Here is a 21,135-nt window from a genome sequence, read left to right on the forward strand (position 1 = left end):
TATGCAAGCTACCAGAGCACTCTGGGGTCAAGCTGCATAGGCTAATTGTATATGCTGCTCACTGCACTTCCCACTGATGAGCTGATTCCACTGAAGCCATCCTAATGTTTTAAAAGAAAAGAAAGAAATGCAATGAATTCCCTCCTCGTTTCATTTAATTCTTTATGAAAGAAACAATTTATAAAGAGTGGGATTTGGGGTTGACAACACATCATTTTCTTAGTACACAAATGACTTAAGATCAGCAATTGTAATTTGTCTGGAGGATAAACATGGAAATATTTTGCACTAAAGAGCTGTTGGAAGTGATATGCAGAGGGGGAATGTCTGGTTGCCTGTGGAGGCTGAAGGGAGGCTTGCTTCAAAGCCAAGTTTCAAATATCATCTGTTTTCACTATAACACTATGTAACAAAACAAGCCTCAGTAAAATTTTCATTTAAGTGGGAGAGAATTTAATTGTTTTGCTTTTTTTTTCACTGTCATCTCTCCTGTAATTCAGAAAGATGTTTGAAGAAATTTTGTTTCCTTGGGTCTTGGACACAAATAAAGAATGTGCACTGCTCAGGAACAGATGAAGTGTTGCAAATTGGAACTAAAAATGTAAACATTTTGGGAAGTTAGGAGCGTGTATGTAAGAATGTGTACGTGTGGGTGCATTTTTTGTGAAGTGAAAGAGTTTATATAATAAAAACTTTCAAAATCTAAGGATAAAGACTCTGTCCATAATCAAGTTAACCATCAACGAATGCTTTTTTCTCCCCAGTTCACTGTGTTTTCTTATGTAGCCTAGTGAAAAAGAAATCCAGCAAAACTATTAAGTGAAAACTGGCACTAAAGTGAATCTGCTATGCAAACCTAAAATCAGAAATGCTGTCTATCTTCTAGCTAAGTATGAAGTGTTATTGGAGAAGGGACATAAACTGCATCCGTGGACAATGGCTTGCAACTGACAGATACGAAACCTGGAAGGGATGAGCAAAATGACTGCTGTCATAAGTTTCTCTCTTATGGCAAGGTGATACTCTTGGCAGGTGATTCCTGTGTGATAAGGAATCTCACACAGTAAGGATGCATACTGAAAAATGGCCAAAGTATGGCATTCAAAGTTGCATGGCTAGCACCTGAACTGATTGTGTTACATTAATTGTGGCTATAGCGTGATTGTGTGCTCAGGGTGTGAATGAAATGGCAGTTAAGATAAGCCCAAAAGAGACATACTAAAAGCTAACAAAAAAAATATCATAACCTCTTTTAAAAAAGGAAAAGGGAAGCCCTCTCGGGGGAAGGTGGGGCTCGTGGCTCCTGAAGCCAGGTTATTGGGTCACCAGAGCCCCGTTGTATATAGTCTGGCAAACCCCCCTACTGACGGTGCGTCCATTACTTACCACACTGCACTAGTGAAGGCATCTGATGAAAGAATCCAGTGTCAAATACTTGGGCAAGATTGAGCAATTCAGTCCCTGGGAGAGGTGAGATTAGCAACACACCGTGCAGCAGCCAGCTGGGGCCTGGCGATGGGTAGCTGTACTTTGTGCTGCTGGTGGCTGAGGCTCATTGTAATGCCTGGAAATCCTGTGGAGGGCAACAGCATGTAATGGAGCAAAGGGATGGATGCCCAGGAGAAGCAGGTCCCGGAAAAAACAGCTAGTGCAGTGTGTGCTGATATGTATGACGATATAGACACAACAACTGAAATGGAAAAAATGTCCAGAACAGGAGGAAGACAAGTTCGGTTATGCAACCCCCTCTGTTTATACAGCAAAAGGAAAGTTTGTACTCCCACCTGATTTTCGGAGGACTGCCTTACACAACACTAGCAGAGCATGGCCCACTTGTGAGCACAATATAAATAATTCCCGAAGAGAACTGCCCTATTGTTCCTGTCCTTTCTGCCAAAGCTTCAGTCGCCACAAAAGCATGGCATCTCTCTTCATCCAAGCTGGTCACATTTTGAAATGTTTTCTGGTAACTCTACACTCACAGCAAGAAGTTCAGGGAAATGAACAGAATTTGATTTCCTAGGGAGCTCGAACATGTGCCTGACTGGCTTTGATTTCTAAGATGCAAGCTCTATGTGTACATTTCCTATAGCAGGACTACAGATCATGGCGTTACGCTCATAAAAATCTGTTGGAGACAATGGAAACCCTGCTTGGTGAACCTCAGGTTCTAGCTGCTGGGCAGACCGGTTGCCACTGGTTATAATCTCGCTGGCAATGTATCACTGTTGTGCTGTTCTGCTATTCATTGCCCGAATAAAGAAAATCCAGAATTGAGTTAGGGCTGTAACTAGAGAGGTCTAAAGGCTTCTGGCTGATGAGTGGGTCTAACCCTAGCGGAAAAGCATAAATGGGTACTTTGTAACACCTCTTTCTGACATTGATCACTTGGAGTCTAAGAAGGCTTCAGCCAGGGATGCAGCCTTTCTTCAGCTCAAATACTATTATGTTATCTCCCTCTTTTACCCAGTTACTTGCTTTCATCAAACCCTTAGGGGCTCTGATCTTTGAGATGTCTTCCTCTCTCCCCTACCAAAATGTGACTGAAACTAGCCAATAGGTTCTGAAAGTTGAGGAAAACTAAGGACAGACACATGTACAAAGTGATGGTGTTTTCATAGTAAACCAGGCTGAAACACTTTCCACAATTGAAGTATTATGCAGAAGCTATCATAGAATCATCCTATAAAATGGAAGAGCTCAAAAGAGAAATTTGCATGGTTTTAAATTATGGCAATAGGTCAACTCAACAATGTTTGAGGAGCAGGGATGCCAGGAGGCTGGAAGAACAATAACAAAGCCTAATGTTTACAATAGAAGAGGAGGCAGACACGAAAGCCAAGTCTGAGGCAAAGAGAAGTTGCAGTCAGAAAATTACTAATAATCACCCCCCACCTATGATATTTTAACTGTATTCAGCTGCTTTGAAATTGTCTTCTTGATATACGCTTTTGTGCAGGCAGGCAAGCTTTTGACATCAGTTCCCTAAACCACATCGAACACATGATAAAGCATTATGAACCATTTTTCACCTAATCCATTATTACAAAAATACTGGCTGCTGCCTATTTCACCCTTTGCTTTTGATGATGCCAGGCATCATGCTGGGCAAACAAGACAATGTTGTTCAAGGTTTCTTGGAAAAAATCTCTGTTGTTATTATTTGGCAGTTCCCTAAAAGCACTGTACTAAGGAAAAAGCAAATAATGAAACAATTGAGAAAAAGACACTCCTCGTTTTCTCTGTTCATCCCCCTCCCTACTTCTACTCTACTTTAAAAGTGGGTGAACTGGATCCAGATGATCGAAGGATCATCTCCGCATGCAAAAGTTTTCCTTTTCAAAGAGCTGTTGGGAAGCTGTGTACGGAAATCAACACCGTAAGACATTCATTGTGAATAGTTAGCTCTCACTGGGGAAGAAATTCCCCATGGCCCTGAAAAACGGTGTAAACTGTGCTACAAGAAATCACACAAGGATTATGGAATCTGTTGGGAGAATGGAGTCAGCTGAACACTAGAGATCATTTGTCTGAAAGCAAAAAGGATAATCACAATTCTTAGGAGAGTTATCATTTAAAACGGGCATTATAAGTTTTTTCCACTGTTCAATCCCTTACAGCAGGATAATTCAAGTGTACTCAAGTTCTCACTACTACAAGTGACATAAAGGGTAAGGTTTATTAAACAGCTGATGGTAATCACTTATAAAAAGAACTGCTCATATAAACATAAAAAATTACTCCCAGATCCCCTTCTTCTGACCCATCCTTTTCAGCACTTAGATGCATGCTCTCTCCAGTAACAGATTGGTCCCAAGCCAAGCATCCCCCTTACTACAACGTCTGATTCCACACACCAGGACAGAAAGTGATAATGAAGCACAAAAAGGGATTTCTAGTGTAGAGGGAACAGCATGTCCTCAGACGGAGTAAGTAGATAGCTTTCAAGTACAAGCTCATATACTAGAACATAGAAGAGCTTGATAAGCAAAAAGTGTATTACCTAAATCAGAGAACTATTACTTACCATTTCATTCCTTCAGGCAGAGGGTACCAGTTATGAAGTCTGATGCAAAAAAAATCAACTGTCTGCAAAGTGAATGTTTGTTCAGAATTTTCCTTTCCACCCATTTACCTGAAAATGGGAAATACACTGAATGAGAAAATAATCCACTTGTTTAAGGTCAAGACACTGACTTAAACAACTTTTAAAAAAACCCAAACAAATAAAACTGGGTGTTTCATGCTACATCTGTCCTCACCCAATGACCTGTATTTTAATTTATAGCCATTTAAACTTTTCCTCAAAATGAGTGTAAGTATGTGAGACACATCCTATGCTAAGCTTGTTTCTGTCACTCATTTTCTGTATGGCATGGGGTATGTTATTTTAATTTTCCGCTTAGTTTCCCTCATAATGAACTAGCCCATGGAACTCCCTTAAAGCAATATTGTATTAGCAAAGTTAGACAGTCAAACACAAGGCAGGAATATCCAGAGCTTCCCGAATTAATGCAAAAAATTTTTGGAACCACTAACAAGCACTGAACATCAATCTCTGCTCACAGCTGGAGTAAAATCTTGGTGGCAGCAAAAGGGACTGTAGGAACACTGTGGTACTCCTCACACCTTCCGTTTAAGTACTGATTTTTACCAGAGACAGAACTGCAAGACTAAGTGAGCCACCGGCTTGAGCTCATGTGGCAGTTCCTGTTTTGCCTGTAAAGTCATCTGAATGGAGACACCATCATGTGAAGTATCAGGAAAATAATGGGCGCTAGTGCAGGCATTTGGCCTGCAGACATCTCAGACAACAGGTTGCCAAATTTTCTGAAGAGTAAGAAAATACATGTTCTGTTTTCTAGACGAATTCATTTTAACACTGTAACCTTGTTTCAGCTTCTTGGAGATAAAACTGGATTCCCAGAAAGCTTAAGATGGTGATGAACTTCAGTTTCTTGCTACGTAACTATGAAAAACAAAACCGACCTGATCACATGCAACTCGAAGTGCTGGTCTTCGTCATATTCTCTTTTTCCAAGTACAGGCTATAGCTTCTTATGACTTTTTTTCACAGAATGTGAAACTATACACTTACTCACTGGTGTAAATAACACACACTGGAAAGGAAAACAAGAAAGAGGAAGATACCCAACTTGCAAAAAGAACCATCGATTTTCTTTTCAAATGTAGCTGCACAGAAGAGTTGAGAGGGAACAGATTAACAATTAAGAGTGCTGTCGTGGTTTATGAATGGTAGGCGTGATCCAGGAAGTACCGATCGCTACCTGGTTATCGGTCAGCGCGGGTGGTGAGCAATTGCATTGTGCATCACTTATTTTGTGTACAAAGTTATTATCATGTCCAGATGTTGATTTTGCCTTTGACAGTTGTTTGAGGTTTCGCTTACTTAAATACAGATACGCATCTAGTCTTAAGGCACCTACATGCATTTAAAATGCCTATAATAACTTTAAGAAACAGACCTTTAAACATTCTGCACTCCAGTTCACCTGCAAAATGAGGAAGACGGTGATGGGGTAAAAAAAAGGAAGTTTGTTTAAACATTGAGTACATAATTTACTAATAGTACATAATTAGTATTAACAGATGCATTCAACAGTTATTCCAGCAACAAGCCGAAGTAGTTATCATGCCTACAAATTGTAATATTGCCCCAGATGATGATTTTAAATCCATGTAAAATTTGGGTACATTAGATGTGTATGACTGACACCTCTTAATGTATACTGCATCTTTTAAAAGTTCATTGCTGTTGGAAGTTTTTTAAAAATAAGTCACTTAAAAATGGACTTCTTCCCTTGAAAGTACTACGTATATCTGATTACTATGCAGCCAAGTTGAAATACTCCCTCCATTTTCTATGCCAAAACAGATGGCAAATAATGAGCAAGTTGGAATACTCTCTGCTTATAGTATTTAGCTTGTGGTTAAGGACTTTCCAACTTTCTGGGTTAGCACCATCTCACTAGAAAACTGCTGTAGATCAAGGAGGACTAGCACAGCTGACATAATTCAGTCACAAACCAACCTTCCCATACTTAATAGCTTCTTGTGTCAGCATGTGTCCTAAGCTGAAACATCTCAGATTGAACTTGGCTACAACCTAAGAGTACAGGGATGTGTTTAGCAGATGAGACTGGCAGGAATAGAGGAGCTTAACGCGGTCAGAGGTTCCGAAGGCAGTGGAAGCATTATGGCTGCTGATGCACTGAAGGTAAAAAGGGAAGGTTTTAGCTTTTTCCCCCTGGTTCCTCACAGTTCAAACACTTGGATTTTTACTGTGCAGTGTGCCACCACTCAAGTGGGAGAGGAGACAAAGTGGCAAGATTTTTCTTAACGTTTCTGCAAGCCTACCAAGATTGCACTATTCCAAAGTAAACAGCTACCCTGAAAAAAATCTCAAGTCTTAAGCAATTAAATTCAGCATGCCTACTAATGAAATTGTTATCTGTAACGTATGTAATTACCAATTAATTATCCCTCATTTTAACAAGTGACAGCAGGCTAGAGGCTTTCTTTTTCATTCCACATAAAAATACATCTGTAGTGATGTAAAAGACAATTGATTTTAGGTTTTTCAGACTAAAATTACAAAAAAAGCTTCTTCAAAATTATAAAAAATGGAAGTCATACCTCCTTACATGTGTTTTGGTAACCTTGTGTATTTCTTTAAAAAAAAAAAATTAACTACTGTGTCTCAAGTCAACTCTTTAAATCATACTACTTCCTCACATAGGTTAATATCAGTTCAAGAGTATCGACCATACAGTCCTCATTAATTTCAGTCTTCCTTAAGTTTTCTTGTTCAAATAGCAGCTATGGGATGTTCAGTTCTCCTCTAGTCAGAGTGCTAACATGGCTTAGGTTAAACTCCAGTCCCCGTATTTTTCAAAACTCTCCCCTTCAGCTAGCAGATTGACGCAACTTCAGCATAAGTTTTGGAGAAACATTAATTGCAGAGACTTCAGAAGAATTTCCATTATCTTGTTTAAAACAACATATGGGAATAAAATAGAACCACAACTTTGGTTTACAAAACATAGCTTTAATTGTACAGATTGCTTCAATGAGTTTTCAAATATAGATTTCAAAAAGTTACCAGTGTTTTAATATATGCTTTCTGAAATAACATTATAACATTTACTTTTGAAATACTTATTGCTAATATGTTAATATTTGTCAAGTTTTAGCAAGGGTTAACTATTGAGTATTTTTGTTTAAGTGTTCAATAATAATTAACTCATCACTGAAATGCCATCTCTAGACATTCTCTAGTGCATATATGCTTTCGTAGGGATTCAGGCATTACTCTGATTTACAAGTTACGAAGAGGTTAAATATGTCTGCTAGACTCAAGTGGGAGCCATGCTTAAGTTACAGGGAAAAAAAACAGCTAACCTACTGAAGTGGCATAAATAAGTAAGAGAGAAGATAATGACTTGGTCATAAAAGCTAACATTTATATACTCAGAGCTTCAGTTTTAGTCTTTTCTTGGTCTCAGGAAGAATGTCAAATACCAGACAGTGAATGATTGCCTGGCGCACACCATTCTGGTATAATCACAATAATCTGGGGGATTCAAATAGATTGTGAAGAATTTCACGTGGAAACAAATTATATTAAAGAACATTTTAAAATGAAATGTCATTTTTGACTCATGGAGTAGATTAAGTACTTTGGAAGGAAGTCTTCAGGGCCAGTCAGGCTCCAAGTGGATTTCTTTATACTGTTCCTCAATGCATACCTCAAGAGGTAGCAAGGTAGTTTTACTGTTACACAAACTGAATTTTGGCCTCTTTGCTGAAATTATCAGCAAAGGCACCAACCTGGAGGATTTTTTATCCTATGCAAACTGCTCAGCCACACCTCCTTTTGAACAAGCCCAACAGCAGTCAGAAAGTGGTTTGTTTCTACTTGACAGTGAACAAGTAGTGAGAATCCGTTATTCCATTAATAATCTCCCAGTCACTTGCTTCTTTCACAGTGTCATTTTCAAACCAATCTTGCAATATTTGTAGCACTGTAGCACATTTCTACAGCACTGTAACCTGAATATGATAAATCAACTCTTCTACAGAGCAGGAATTTCTTTAACAACTTTGTACAGACTCTAACATGAAATCAGATAGCAGTATATACTTTGAAAACAGATTCAGATTGGTTTTTAATGTATTTTTCACTTGTATTTTAGTTTCTTTCAAAACAGGGTGTCACTAATTTGCAATCACCATAAGATAGCTGACTTCTGCATAATTCTTGTTGCGTCACTTCAGAATATAGTATATTAGAAAAAAATACAGTTCATCAGATTACAATTAAACAATTTCATTTTGAAAAGTTACTTTACCTGTATATTACAGGACAGAAAGAAGGAAACTTAGGTTAAAGGTGTTACATAGAAAATCCAATAATGACCAGAATGCAGTCTTAGAGACCTGGAGGTTTAGAGGCATGGAATTTTTAGAGTTTTACAAAGTAATTTCAGAAGAATCAGAAAGGAATCTGAAATGATGCAGCATAAAAATTGCAAGGATCTCATGACCAATTTTCATGGTGGAAAGGCTCAGGTTGAAACATGCTGCCTGTTCAAACTTTCTGGGAGAGAACATGGAGGATCTTAGTTCTTAAAAATGTTGTCAGATAAATCACGTCACCCATGTGACCCATGCAAAACCATTGTCTGCTAAAGCTCCAAACACATTAGCACTTAACAGAGGTTTCCAAAGGCTGAAATCAGTCTCTTTAGTCACTAAATGAAGATTCACTATCAGAACTGTCTTCTGCATTCCCATCATCTCCCCAGGCAGGCACAGCGGCATCTGGGGTCCTGCAGGCAACAAAAATGTTGTATGTTGTAAATCCTAGAAGGTGGCTGAGAACAGAAGCAACTTAGCATGTAATGCTAATGTCCTTTCACTACATTTGCATGCACTTTATATCCACAACATTTAACACATTAACTGTTTACGGTTTACAAACTCACACCTTACTGGTATTGCTTCACTTACAACTGAAAGATAAACCCTAGGAACCGTAACTCACTGGACATGAAAACTCTGTAGACATCCGTTTGAATGCACACGTCTGAGGTTATCGGAAATAATGACAGATCACTAAGAAGTGGCAAACACTTGTAGAAAGAGTTGAAAGCAGGCAATACTGATTAATTCTTTTTTTTTTTTCAATCTTCAGAGGTTGTAGCGCTGAAAGGAACATGCTGTACACCATTAAGCAGTGTAAATAGTACATGAAAAAAAAAAGACAGGAAATGAACAATATTGTATCCAACTAAAACTGCAGGGATAATTTAGAGAAGCAAAAAAGAATTACTCAGAGTGGAATTTGGCTAGAACACTGGGTTAAATTTGACATGCAAGAGCAGCCATGGGATTTTTATTGACTACAAATGATCAGATCTCTTGTATTTAGTTTTGAAGAGAATTTTAAGATGGATCTTAACATCGTGTCAAAACATTTGCTCAGAGAATCTACTGGGAATGAAGGGGAGAGAAGCAAGCCATCTAAAGACTAACACTACTGACTGAAGATGCTGGCTCTCCCTGGAGTCCTTCTCCTAATTATGTAACGCGTTTGACAATACAAGCAAGACTGAGCCTGGTAAATTCTGAAACCGAGGTAGAAAATATACACGCAATTATACTTGGGGAAGAGGAAGAATGACCTTCACAGAAACTAGCTTCCTGTATGATAGTTAACTGCTCTCTTTGATAAAATATTACATTTTAAACTAAGCTGACAATCATATTATTCATTCCGGTTTTATTTATCTTGGGGCTACCCCTGTGTGTCATGCCACAGAATTTCTTTTCCAACTTTAGTTCTGTTTATTATAATTTCTCTGTTGGAAACCCCTCAGGTACTTTTAAAGTGTTTCTAAACATTTTGGGTGCAAAAATGAGAAGTGCGTTAAAGAACTGTAAGAGACCCTTCTCCCTCCTCCCTGCACACCTCCAAAATAAATTAAGAAAGCGTTTGCTTTCTCATGCAAATACCACTTCACAATATTATTCCTTGTTGCTGTGGTAATGACAAAACAGAAGAGCCGTGCAAAGACATGTGATCTGGAGAGACCAGTGCAAAAACCCTCCTCTAGTAAGGAGAGGAAGATGGCAATGAATTCCTTTAGTTCATGAGGGCAGGACAAACTCTCCTGGAATTTTAGACAGGCAAGAGAAGAAGGATAAGAAACAAAAGTTAAAAATAAATAAATTGGGAGCTTGATAGAATATGCAGTTTTCAAACTCTGTAAAAAGTTGAGAAAGGAGCGATAACAGAAGTAGAAGTAAAACAGCCAAAGGAAGAGAGTATAAACAGCTCTATATTATTAGAATTAGCCTCTCTGCAGCCACAGAAAAAGCACAGTCAGTCACTGGCAAATAGCTGGGAGAGTTTGCAGTAAGCGACTGAGCATACAGCAATATGTACATTTTCCTAATTTTCACTGGGACTGAGTGAGCAGGCCTAAGGAACCTGAAGACCCAAGAAATGTGGTGTGTACGGCAAGATACATTTTAAAAAAAAAAGTCTATGATATTGAGACAAGAAAGCAAGAGGATTAAAAGAAAGGTCACCCCTGACTCCTTAAAATATTAAAAAATTATTTCAAATAATACCAATTCTTCAAAGAGGCATTATGCACCTTGCCAAATAATTAGCTTTCTTTAACCAGGTAGATTTGCTATAGAGTTTTCAAACCGATAACATTTTAAAGAAAATCTGCCTAAGCATTAGTGTTGCACAGAATATTTGAAGATGGACTTTGAGCCCCAATCCACAGTAATAACATTTTTGTCTTAACCCAAAACAGACAATCCAAAAGCAGGTACTTTTTTAAAAAAGCTTTTGAAATTTTAACCTATTATCCTATTTTTATCTACTGTAAAAATCCATCCAAACATGAAGAAATAGCAGCATTTACAGAAAGGTATGGACCAGAAACGCAGATTAAGAAATACATTTAACACACATATAGTAAAACCGTGTTTGATAACCCTGTCTCAGACTTGCACAGGTTCTTACTTGTGTTCTTTTTCTTATTTCTCATTGGTAAAAATACCAAATGAGGAATAACTACTTTAGGCTTATTTAGGCACCAGGAAGTAGCTGGGAGATAAAGTGACTCAACATACGACGATACTTCAGTTGTCCTATATTTTTATTTATTTTATTAAACAAGCTGCTAGTTTCAGAATAAGCCTTTCCAAAATGTAAAAAGACTTCACTGGAAAGGAGAAGTGGGATTTCTAATACATTTGACAGTTTCTGAAGAGGATGCAAAAGTGTTTCAAACAGTTTAGTGGCTATAATGTAAGAATGAAAGTTAATATTTTCATCAGTTTAACAAATTCTGTGAAATAGAACAGTAAAACTAAATTACATGTCAAATGTAAAAGAAGCTTAAAATTCATGCTTAAGGCCAGACAAGTAGCTTTGAAAACGAGTATCTATTCTTAGTAGTCTTCACATCAGGTTAGCTTAATCCAGTCACAATTTCAAACGGCTGACTTCATTACACTGTCAATATTGAAGTCAAGTTGTACACTCCATCTACTGAGGGAATATGGAAACAACTGTGCTGTCCCTCATGCATCCAGCAAAGTAAAATAGAGTTTGTTCTTATTACTCTACAATGATGACATTTTGTTATTGAAGTGTTGGAAGAAAATATCTGGGAAAAACCTCATACTCTAAACAGTACAATGAAAATGGCTACTGACGTATTACTTGATTCCTCATCACTAAATGCACATTGTCAAATGTTACCTTGTCATTGCTATATCCTTTTCCTTGAACTGCACCACCTCTGCTTGGCTTGGAAGAAGCCCTTCCATTTCCTCTCAAGTCTGAATGGTAAAGTCCTGCAACTTTCTGTTTGGGAGGGTGCAGCACCTACCCATTTATATTCCAGTCTCTGTATTTCCTGGGCCTTGCCTTGGACTAGACGATACAGAAAAGACAGCTCATACTTGAGATTGCATCCTTCCTCCTTTGGTACTGATGGCCTTCTTCAGACCTATAAAATGCTAAATACGCCTTTCACGGAAGACTTCAAAACCTGTTTTAATGCCGATAATTTAGATTCACGATACCATAAAAAAGCTTTTCTAAGCACACTTTTTTCCAAGTTTTTTAAACAGATGGTTGCATTCCAGCCCTACTGAAAGTTACAAATTACTTACTCAAGAAGATCTGGATTTAGCCCTTCAGAAATCATTTTGTTTCGTATTGCCATTACAGGAACACCCTGTGTAGGAGGAAGAATAATATGAAACTACTGGACACAAACAGGTGAACTAAATTCCACTTTTAGGCTACACTTTGATACAAATTTATGCATGTCACTTGCTGAACAAGAGCATGGAATGATAATATCAGTTGCCATCAGTATGAAGCTAGAAGTGAGAAATGACTGAGATCAAAGGCCCTTTTAATCCTTCTTATATTTATGGCAAAACATCTAGAGAAAGTTGCAGGGAGAGAATCAGGAATGGACAGATATATTTGAAATTCATGCAGACAAAACCAGGAAGCTGAAGTTATGTGTATGGATGAGAATGTGAAGAAAGCACAAAGCAGCACAAAGACAGCAGAGAACAGTTGTGCTACAAAGATGACGACGACTCGGACATGCTCAAGGTATAGCCAATGAGAGAGGAAAACCAGGAAAGTGCATCTGCTACAGCTCTGGAAGGATACCTTAAGGCAGTGCTAAAAATTGGAGAAGTCTTTAAAAAGCATGCAGAAAAAGGCAAACAGGACATGAGAACAGAAACACAATTTAGAAGTGACTCCTCTGAATATAAGTGCTTGAATTCAAGTCAGGCTTGAATCTTCTGTGACTTGTGGACAGCTTTTACCCAACTATGTACGTGTTAAAAAAAAAATTCCTTCCTTTCACCGCAAGTCCTTCCACAGCTTCTGCACTTTATTTTATTCAGCAACACCTAAACATCCCCTCATCTTGGATCGCATACCCAAGAACACTTTGACCCACGTCGTCTTATGAGATACATTCTTCCAACAAACTGCTCCTATGTTTCCACTAGAGTTGCTCAAAGACAACTTGTTGCTTTGCCATCCCCTGTTCCAAACCATCAGAAACACCACCTGGACCACTGCATGCCAAGATAGGAGGGGAAAAAAAGAAAGAGGATACAATTTCTGCTTTCCAAGGGACAAAGCTACTGGTAGTCTAGGAAAGTCAGGAGAGGTCTCACAACCTAAATGAAAAGTAGTATAGGATTCTTTTGGCACAGGACAAATATCTGTTATCCAAAGTAAGTAAAATAGTGATAAAATAAAGGGCAGCCATGACTAATGTTCCAGAGAAGCATGTGGTACTAGTGACAGTTGCAGTAGCTAACCTGGCAAAGTGAGAGCTAAACTCTCACAGTGAGAGCTTAGCTGTCTTCTGTGTTTTCCTTGTGCAGTTTCACAGTAAGAATCACAATCAAGACTTTTGTTTGAAGATTCCAGAATAGCACACAAACAGGTACATAGTTTTAGCAATCTACTAGGCATATTGGCAAAAATGGGACTCAAATAGTTGCGAGGTATTAGCTTGTAATAAAGAATTTCTCAGTAATTGACAACTAATGTACATTACAAAGGGGAAAGTATGTGAGTATTTTGTAACAGTTTAAAATAGTCACTTATTCTAGTATAGATTTGCACACCAGGGATTGTGTGTCTATACACAGTCTCATTCTATCTAACGTTTTTCCCCTCGCTTGACTGCTCTTAGGGTTCCTTCCCCAGCTCAGAAATCACTGATGAAGTGTTTATGCATCAATTCAAACCGTGTGAAAACCAGACTGAGTCAGATCAGGCAAAGCAGAATTTCTGTTTGCTCTCAATGAAAGGGAGCTTGGCATATGAAGTTCAAAGAACGGATTGGAAACTATTACGTCTTTACATTCACACTTGGAGAAGTGTTTTATTCCAAAATTGTATGCATCAAAATATGTAAGAAAAAAACCTCTCAGTACTCTCATATATCATAGATTTCTAAAACTAATCTTAAGTTTAATCAAAATACCCTTTAACAGTGCACTTTTTTCCTGAAGGAAAACAAGTAAGAATGTACCTATATCTGTTTATAATACAATTAGGGCATTACAATTACTTTACCTTTCATACTTTCCTAAGTTTTAATCTGGAAAATCAGAGCCTAATACTGCTGTGATCCTAAATCTTACTAAAATAAAATAGACAACTATTTTAAATCTAATCAGTAACGACAATGAGCATACAGGTCCACTGAAATGGCACAAGTGTACTTTTCTAACATAGGAGCCAATATTAAATTTCCACCACATTTGTCTCTGCCCAGTTAAGATTTGAAATAATCCAAATGACTACGCATTCAAGGCAGTGTCCCCCAGCCCTACTCCCAGCCTGGTCCTGCAGCTCGGGAAGTGTGAAGGTCCTGGAGAAGCCCCAGTGCAAGTAGCGATCTTGTTGCAAAATAGATTTTGGTTCTCCATAGTGCAGAAACAGGTCACATGCCATCAGTGCTCGCAATTTCTGAAGATCAGTGCACTCTCCATGTTTGTTTTTTATTTCACTCCTTTAAAGCAAGGATCAATCTATATCAGGCCAGTCAGTATCTCGGCGTCTATGTGATCATGTTTGGTGTTTAGAATCAAGTAAGAGTATTTGTACTTTAACATGAAGTTTATCTGAAATCATAGACTGCTTCTCTCACACTGTTAATAGAAGTGTTCTGAACATTTATTGTAGCAAATATGATACTGCTTTTGTAAGGTTTGCTTGAATATTATTGTTGTATATTTTAAAAAAATATTAATTTATTATGCTCAACTGCACTCCATCGAAATGAGTTTGTTACTACTTCACAGAACAGCTATCTTTACTGTAAAAGAAGTAGCTCTTCATGGTGCTAATTCTTAAATACTACAAATATTGTGAGCAATAAATAAATTCAAACAAATCTTCAGGTAGAAACTTAATTTGGGCAAATAAATTACATTAACTGAAACACTTGACTGGACGAGACGACAAGTTTGGCAAATACAAAACCACACGTTAATTTGTAGTGTGTTAGTTTGACTTTCCTACCACACTGTTTACAACTGGCAGAGGAGTCACCAGGAACTGCCAGTACAAAGGATAGATGTGGAAAGTGAGATCTCACCCCTCTAGCAGTCACCAAAAAAAAAGTCAAAGTAATTAGACCATCCAGCACTTTCACATCCACTTTGAAGGCTGGCATTAAGCCAATACACTAACATAGCATTCTACTCTCTGCTACCACCCCACTGCTAGGTTTTCCAAATGGTTTGTAACAAGCTACCCATAAAGTGCCAATTTGTGATTCAAATGAAAAATAAGGTCTGGAACATCATCCAAAGGACCAAGCACACCAATTGTAATAATTGCTCTGAAGAGGGAGTGAAACCATGAAGTTAGTTTAAACATAAGCAACATTTTACTAATACTATGACACAGTCACATTTTCCAGAATTATAGTATATATTTTAGAGTAAAATTTCCACTGACGGCTTGAAAATAAAGACAGATTTTTTTCTTTGTTTCCAATCTCATTTTTGATTTTGTGGAGGTGAAAAAAAGAGCTCTTAAAAAAATGTCACCAAGAGTCTCCTATTCACCTTTTCACTCCTTCATTAGTTTTCACATACACACAATATTGACATTACATTCATTTATTTCCTATAGAACAGATAAAGAGGTAAACAAAACCTGCATCATGAATAACAGGAAACTGAAGTGGAACCAAGTAGTGAAGCAATTCTTCTATCTCTATGTTGAACCCTACAGAAATATCAAATACTCCTGCTCTGGACTATACTAGCAAAGCTGCATTTTGTACCCTACAGCAAAACCAAACTGTAATCATTTCTGTGTGTAAATTTTGCCAGAATAACTACACTTTCAGTGGCATCTTCTGTAACTCCAGCTAATATCACTCTGCATTTACACATCTTCACACCTTCAGTTCACAAGTATATTGGCAGAATTTTGGAGGAAGATCTTGCCTGAAGCTGTCTGAGGGAATATATTACATCAACTCATTTATTAGAGAAGATGCGCTAGAAATACTGTGATGTTATCCTTGCTTAAAGATTACTGATGCAATATATGTCTTCAGACATTTAATGTTCACTCACACTTGTGCACGACGTTCCACCTAAAAATGACAGAGTACCCAAAGAATGATAAGAGAACTGACTTACCACTTGTACCATTTTGAGATATCTGGCATATCTTGGATCCTTGGCCACAGTTCTGACATTTTCTGTTACCACCTCCGTTTTCTGTAACCCTTCTTCATGTATATTGTTCTGCTGTATACAAAGAAGATAACACTTCAATGGTTAGGTATGCAGACCAGAAGCATGGACAGATTTCAATCCATAGAATTTGTACTTTAAGTGTAAAGTGCAACTCTTCTTACAACAAGATTATTCTGATCTACTCTCCTACTATTAGAGATTTCCAAGATGTATGAATACACAAAAAACAGCTCTTTCGTTACTGTTACAAGTGTGACTTTCTAGTTTTAAGTTATTCCACAATAAGTGAAAAAAAAAAATTAGCCTATAATAGCCCTGTTAAGTTTGTTGTATTTAATGAATAAAACACAACTAAACTTAAATGCTTACTTTATAAAAAATACTTTTTTAAGGATTATATCTTTATATCTCCCCTAGTGGTCTAATGCATTTTTCCTCAAAATATTTATTTGATTCCCTGATAAATGTTTCATACAGATCATATAATTTTTAAACGATACTTTTTAGTGTAAACCATTAACCTAAAGAATAACATAATGAAAGCAAAGAATCCTTGAGAGTAATTAATTAAAAAAATGAAAAATGACAAGAAGCGATAGTACTATTCAAAGGACAACAGAAAACTGCATATTTGCTATTAAAACAACCATTTGAAAGTAGCATTGGAAACCTCCTTTCACGAATATCTGTCCCTACTGCAATATCTGAGAGGAGGAACATTTTAAAGAAAATTAAATAACTGAGAGTCATTCTTTAACATGACTGAAACACACAATGCTAACTGTCCATTCTGTCTCCTGTGTTGCTGGCTGCAAATTAGAGTTACAATCTTTAACAGGCAAGGAAAGGCAGCAGCGTACTCCAGCTATTGCTGCTACACAGCAACTTCCACCCAGTAAGAGAACAAGCAGAGATTGGAATTGGAGATTCCGGGAAAATAAACTATAATAGGAAACTGAGGAAAGGACTCCATCTACAAATGAGCCAGAAAGCCTCACTTAGTGAAACAGTGATCACAGGATTTAAGTCTGGGTTAAAAAACCAACCAACCAAATACACACATACACACAAACACAAAAAAACCCTAACAAAAAATTAATTGCACGGATAGGATCTTAATGTTGATCACTTATAATAAGGTGGCATTTTCTGTACATAGATGATAATATGTAGAAAACATTCACTGTAATAACTTCTTTAAAATAAAGTATGCTAGAAAGTCCAATTTGAGCTGAAAGCTCACATTCTAAAGGAAGGAGAAAAGAGTTGGAATTATGTGATTCGAACTGTTATTTTCATTCATGACCTTCCCAGTCCCCTGATGTAATTCACGTTCATAGTTCAGTGTGATTGAGGAAGAGGAAGGAGGCATTTACCATTAGATTTGAGTTAGTTCTAATTATTTGAGTTAGTTCTAATTATAAGGAGGACATTGAGGTGCTGGAGCAACGAAGCTGGTGAAGGGTCTGGAGAACAAGTCTTATGAGGAGCAGCTGAGGGAACTGGGACTGTTTAGCCTGGAGAAGAGGAGGCTGAGGGGAGACCTCATCGCGCTCTACAACTACCTGAAAGGAGGTTGTAGCGAGGTGGATGTTGGTCTCTTCTCCCAAGTAACTAGCGATAGGACGAGAGGAAATGGCCTGAAATTGTGCCAAGGGAGGTTTAGATTGGATATTAGGAAAAATTTCCTTACTGAAAGAGTGGTTAAACATTGGAACAGGCTGCCCAGGGAAGTGGTTGAGTCACTATCCCTGGAAGTATTTAAAAGACGTGTAGATGAGGCGCTTAGGGACATGGTTTAGTGGGCATGGTGGTGTTGGGTTGACAGTTGGACACGATGATCTTAGAGGTCTTTTCCAACCTTAATGATTCTATGATTCTATGATTTAAGCCACATATCCAAGAAAGGCTATACCCTTTTTTCTTTTAAGTCACTCGTTAAAACAGTTTCATTACTAAAAAACATAGTCTTAGATCTTTACAGTCGATTGCTCTCTTCCAATAGACTTGCTTCTTCCATCTATTTCAAATGAGACTAGAAACTTGACACGGAGAGGTAGATTCCTTCAATGTATTATTTATGCTTCATTACTTACTGCAGATTGAGGTGATACAGCTGTCTGTTGATCCGCACTAGCTTGTGCCACAGGACCATTTGTAACACTATTCATATTTGCACTGGACACTTCAAATTTGACATCTTCTAGGCCAGGAATAGAGGATAACTGAATGTACAAAACATCAACAAATAAGCAACAAGCATATCATAAGTCTAGGTGTACAATAAAATCTGCAGTATGCTGCTTACCACATATTCCCCAGGTAGGTTTTACATTAGTAAAATCGTAACTTTTTATCACTAGTTTTGGTATTTTGATTGGCAAAAAAAAAGACTTTTCTATTCAGGTGGCTTCTACAACAAAAACCCCAAAACACTCCATTGGAGCTTTCACTGTTAACACAGGGTTGCAGCGCAGAAAAGGCTTCAACACCTTCCCAGCGTTTTGCTACTGCACTTATCAACCACACAAGAGCTGTGCCATCTTCTCTGCTACTTCCTCTATAGTGAAAGAAATCATGACAAGAACAGCTCTATTACCTAACAGATGGGTGACCGGTTACAGATTTTGCAATTTTCTACATCTTTCACTCTTTTTTAACGAAATGCTGAGAGTGGATATTAAATACACCGTCTATTTATTTGAAGGAAATTCTATTTAACATGATTATGAAGAATTCTGCAAAAATTATCAATACTGATAATTCCTAAATATTTTGAAATAAATAAGAGTTAGTAAGCACTGTTTGTACTACTACAGTATTTTTTTCACAAAGATCTTAATGAACAGTTTCAAAATGTCCTACCCCTGCTCCCAGAAAAGCCAACCGAAATTGCTTCCATCATTATTGAAAGAAGGATTGGTTAAAACTTTACAGTGGGTGGTTTTTTGGCTTTGGGGCTTGTTTGGTTTTTTTTCTTTAGCAAATTAAATGATAATACATGACTATAGATTATATCCTTCTGTCATTTTAGCTAAAGAAGATACATCAGACACATTTGTGTTAGCTTAGATCCAATTCAGGTCAGATTTCAATATCAAAAGGTTTACAAGGCATCTATCTAGTTACTTATACCAGTTGAAATCCTTACAGTCCGGTAACACTTACAAATAGACTTTTGCTTTACAAAGGGGGCAAAAATTTTTTATTAGAAAGAATGCAATGGCAAATGCAATTTCGTACTGCAACCCTGCAACACAAGTTGCGTATTTTAGTATCGGAAAACTTCTCTCCATTTTCTTAAAACCAAATATTGCAATAAAATCAACACAAGTAAGCTGCCGTATAGTTTAGGTGCCCTTTCAAGATCCAAGTGCTCCCTTCCTGTTCAATATGCTTTACTGAGACAAACCCAACATTTCCGCTGTGTGCTGTTGGTTCCTTTCTTCCACACCTACTACATGTTCAAATGTTACACAATATACGTGGCGAGGCATGCAAAGAGAGAATTTGCCATGTGAGCATTTTGTATTAGCTCCTTCAAATCATTATGAAAACTTATTTGCTCAATTCAGACTATGAAAAGGAAATTCGTTCATGTGATCTAGGAGGCTGTCACTGTTAGAAGACAAAGTCTGTACACATACAAACCTTTGCATCCAAAATATTGAGTGTTGTTTCAATTTGTTGGATACGGAGAGAGAGCGCTGACAATTTCTAGAATGGAAAACAATTAGGACATGAAAACACTCCCCTAGGCCACTTGTACATATAAAACAGTTCACATCTAGATAAACAAAATCATTTTTGTCTTCTACCTGCTGAAGGCAGAGTAAGGTGTAAATGAGATGATAACATTATGAAATAAATGAAGCAATGACATTCCCTTTTAGTACAATAGCTACAGTGATTCAAATTTTAAGTAATTTTACCAGGCAGTTAGTCTTCCCAAATAATGACTGACAGAAATGAAGAGAACTATGTACAAAAGAAAGCCAAAGTGAATAGGGTATTACTTTGAGCAACTGGAGAATAATGGTAGACATACTGTACTCTCGCAGTTACCAAAACATCTTTCTTCAAAGCTTTTTCCAAATGTGGAAGATGAAAAGATGTAATGTGTGTGTATGTAACTGAGCAAATACAAAGCAGAAAAATCTGATAAAGAATACAGCAGGTGACTGAAAGTCCTATATAGTCAAAATGCAGAGTGAACCAGAACTAATCAGAAGCTTTATATGCTCCAGGTGCACCTCCATCAAGTTCTGACACTTTTTTTTTTTTTTAAATACAACTTAAGTTTTTCTAAATTACTCTATGTAAGAACTGTCACTCTTTTAACTAATCACTACCATACTCCACCAGACCTGTCCAAGTGAAGTTGGCTAGCACGCTGGCTGGCAGATATGTACCAGTCTGACAGCTTTCTGGCATGCTGGCAAGATTCTGCCTGGCTCTGAAGCAGAACTTTAACACCCTAAGAAAATGGCAGTTCTGCCAATATGCTAGGAAAAGTAAAAAGCAACTGACAGAAGTTAGTCTTTTTGGATAGTGCACTAACTTGTTTACAGATGGTTCTTTGTTCATGAAGCGGAGTTAGTTCCTGTTGAAAGGAACTATGTGCCCTACATGTAGCTGGGGAAAGGGGATGAAAGAGGTACCAAAGACAGTTATATAACTTTACGGGTCAGTTTGACTAGACAGAAGCCAAGAAATTTAGAGTTAAGCATGGTGTCAGCCCTAATTTTGAATTTCTTGGCTTCTGTTGATTTAGATTGGGACCTGCAGACGACACCAAGTTGGGTGGCAGTG

General features: G+C 37.6%; 1 protein-coding gene across 1 annotated transcript; it reads right to left on the reverse strand.

Moving 5' to 3' along the window:
• Positions 1-8,425: 8,425 nt before the first annotated feature.
• CCDC53 (coiled-coil domain containing 53) lies at positions 8,426-20,958 on the reverse strand (the record flags this gene model as incomplete). Its single annotated transcript, XM_009587690.1, has 6 exons — positions 8,426-8,852; positions 12,226-12,290; positions 16,264-16,371; positions 18,420-18,548; positions 19,975-20,040; positions 20,885-20,958. Coding segments are annotated over 6 exons (527 nt in total), but the record flags the coding sequence as incomplete, so codon positions are not given.
• Between the last annotated feature and the right edge of the window lie 177 nt (positions 20,959-21,135).

This window comes from Fulmarus glacialis, unplaced genomic scaffold (assembly GCF_000690835.1).
Source record: "Fulmarus glacialis isolate BGI_N327 unplaced genomic scaffold, ASM69083v1 scaffold37971, whole genome shotgun sequence".
Lineage (NCBI taxonomy): Eukaryota > Metazoa > Chordata > Aves > Procellariiformes > Procellariidae > Fulmarus > Fulmarus glacialis.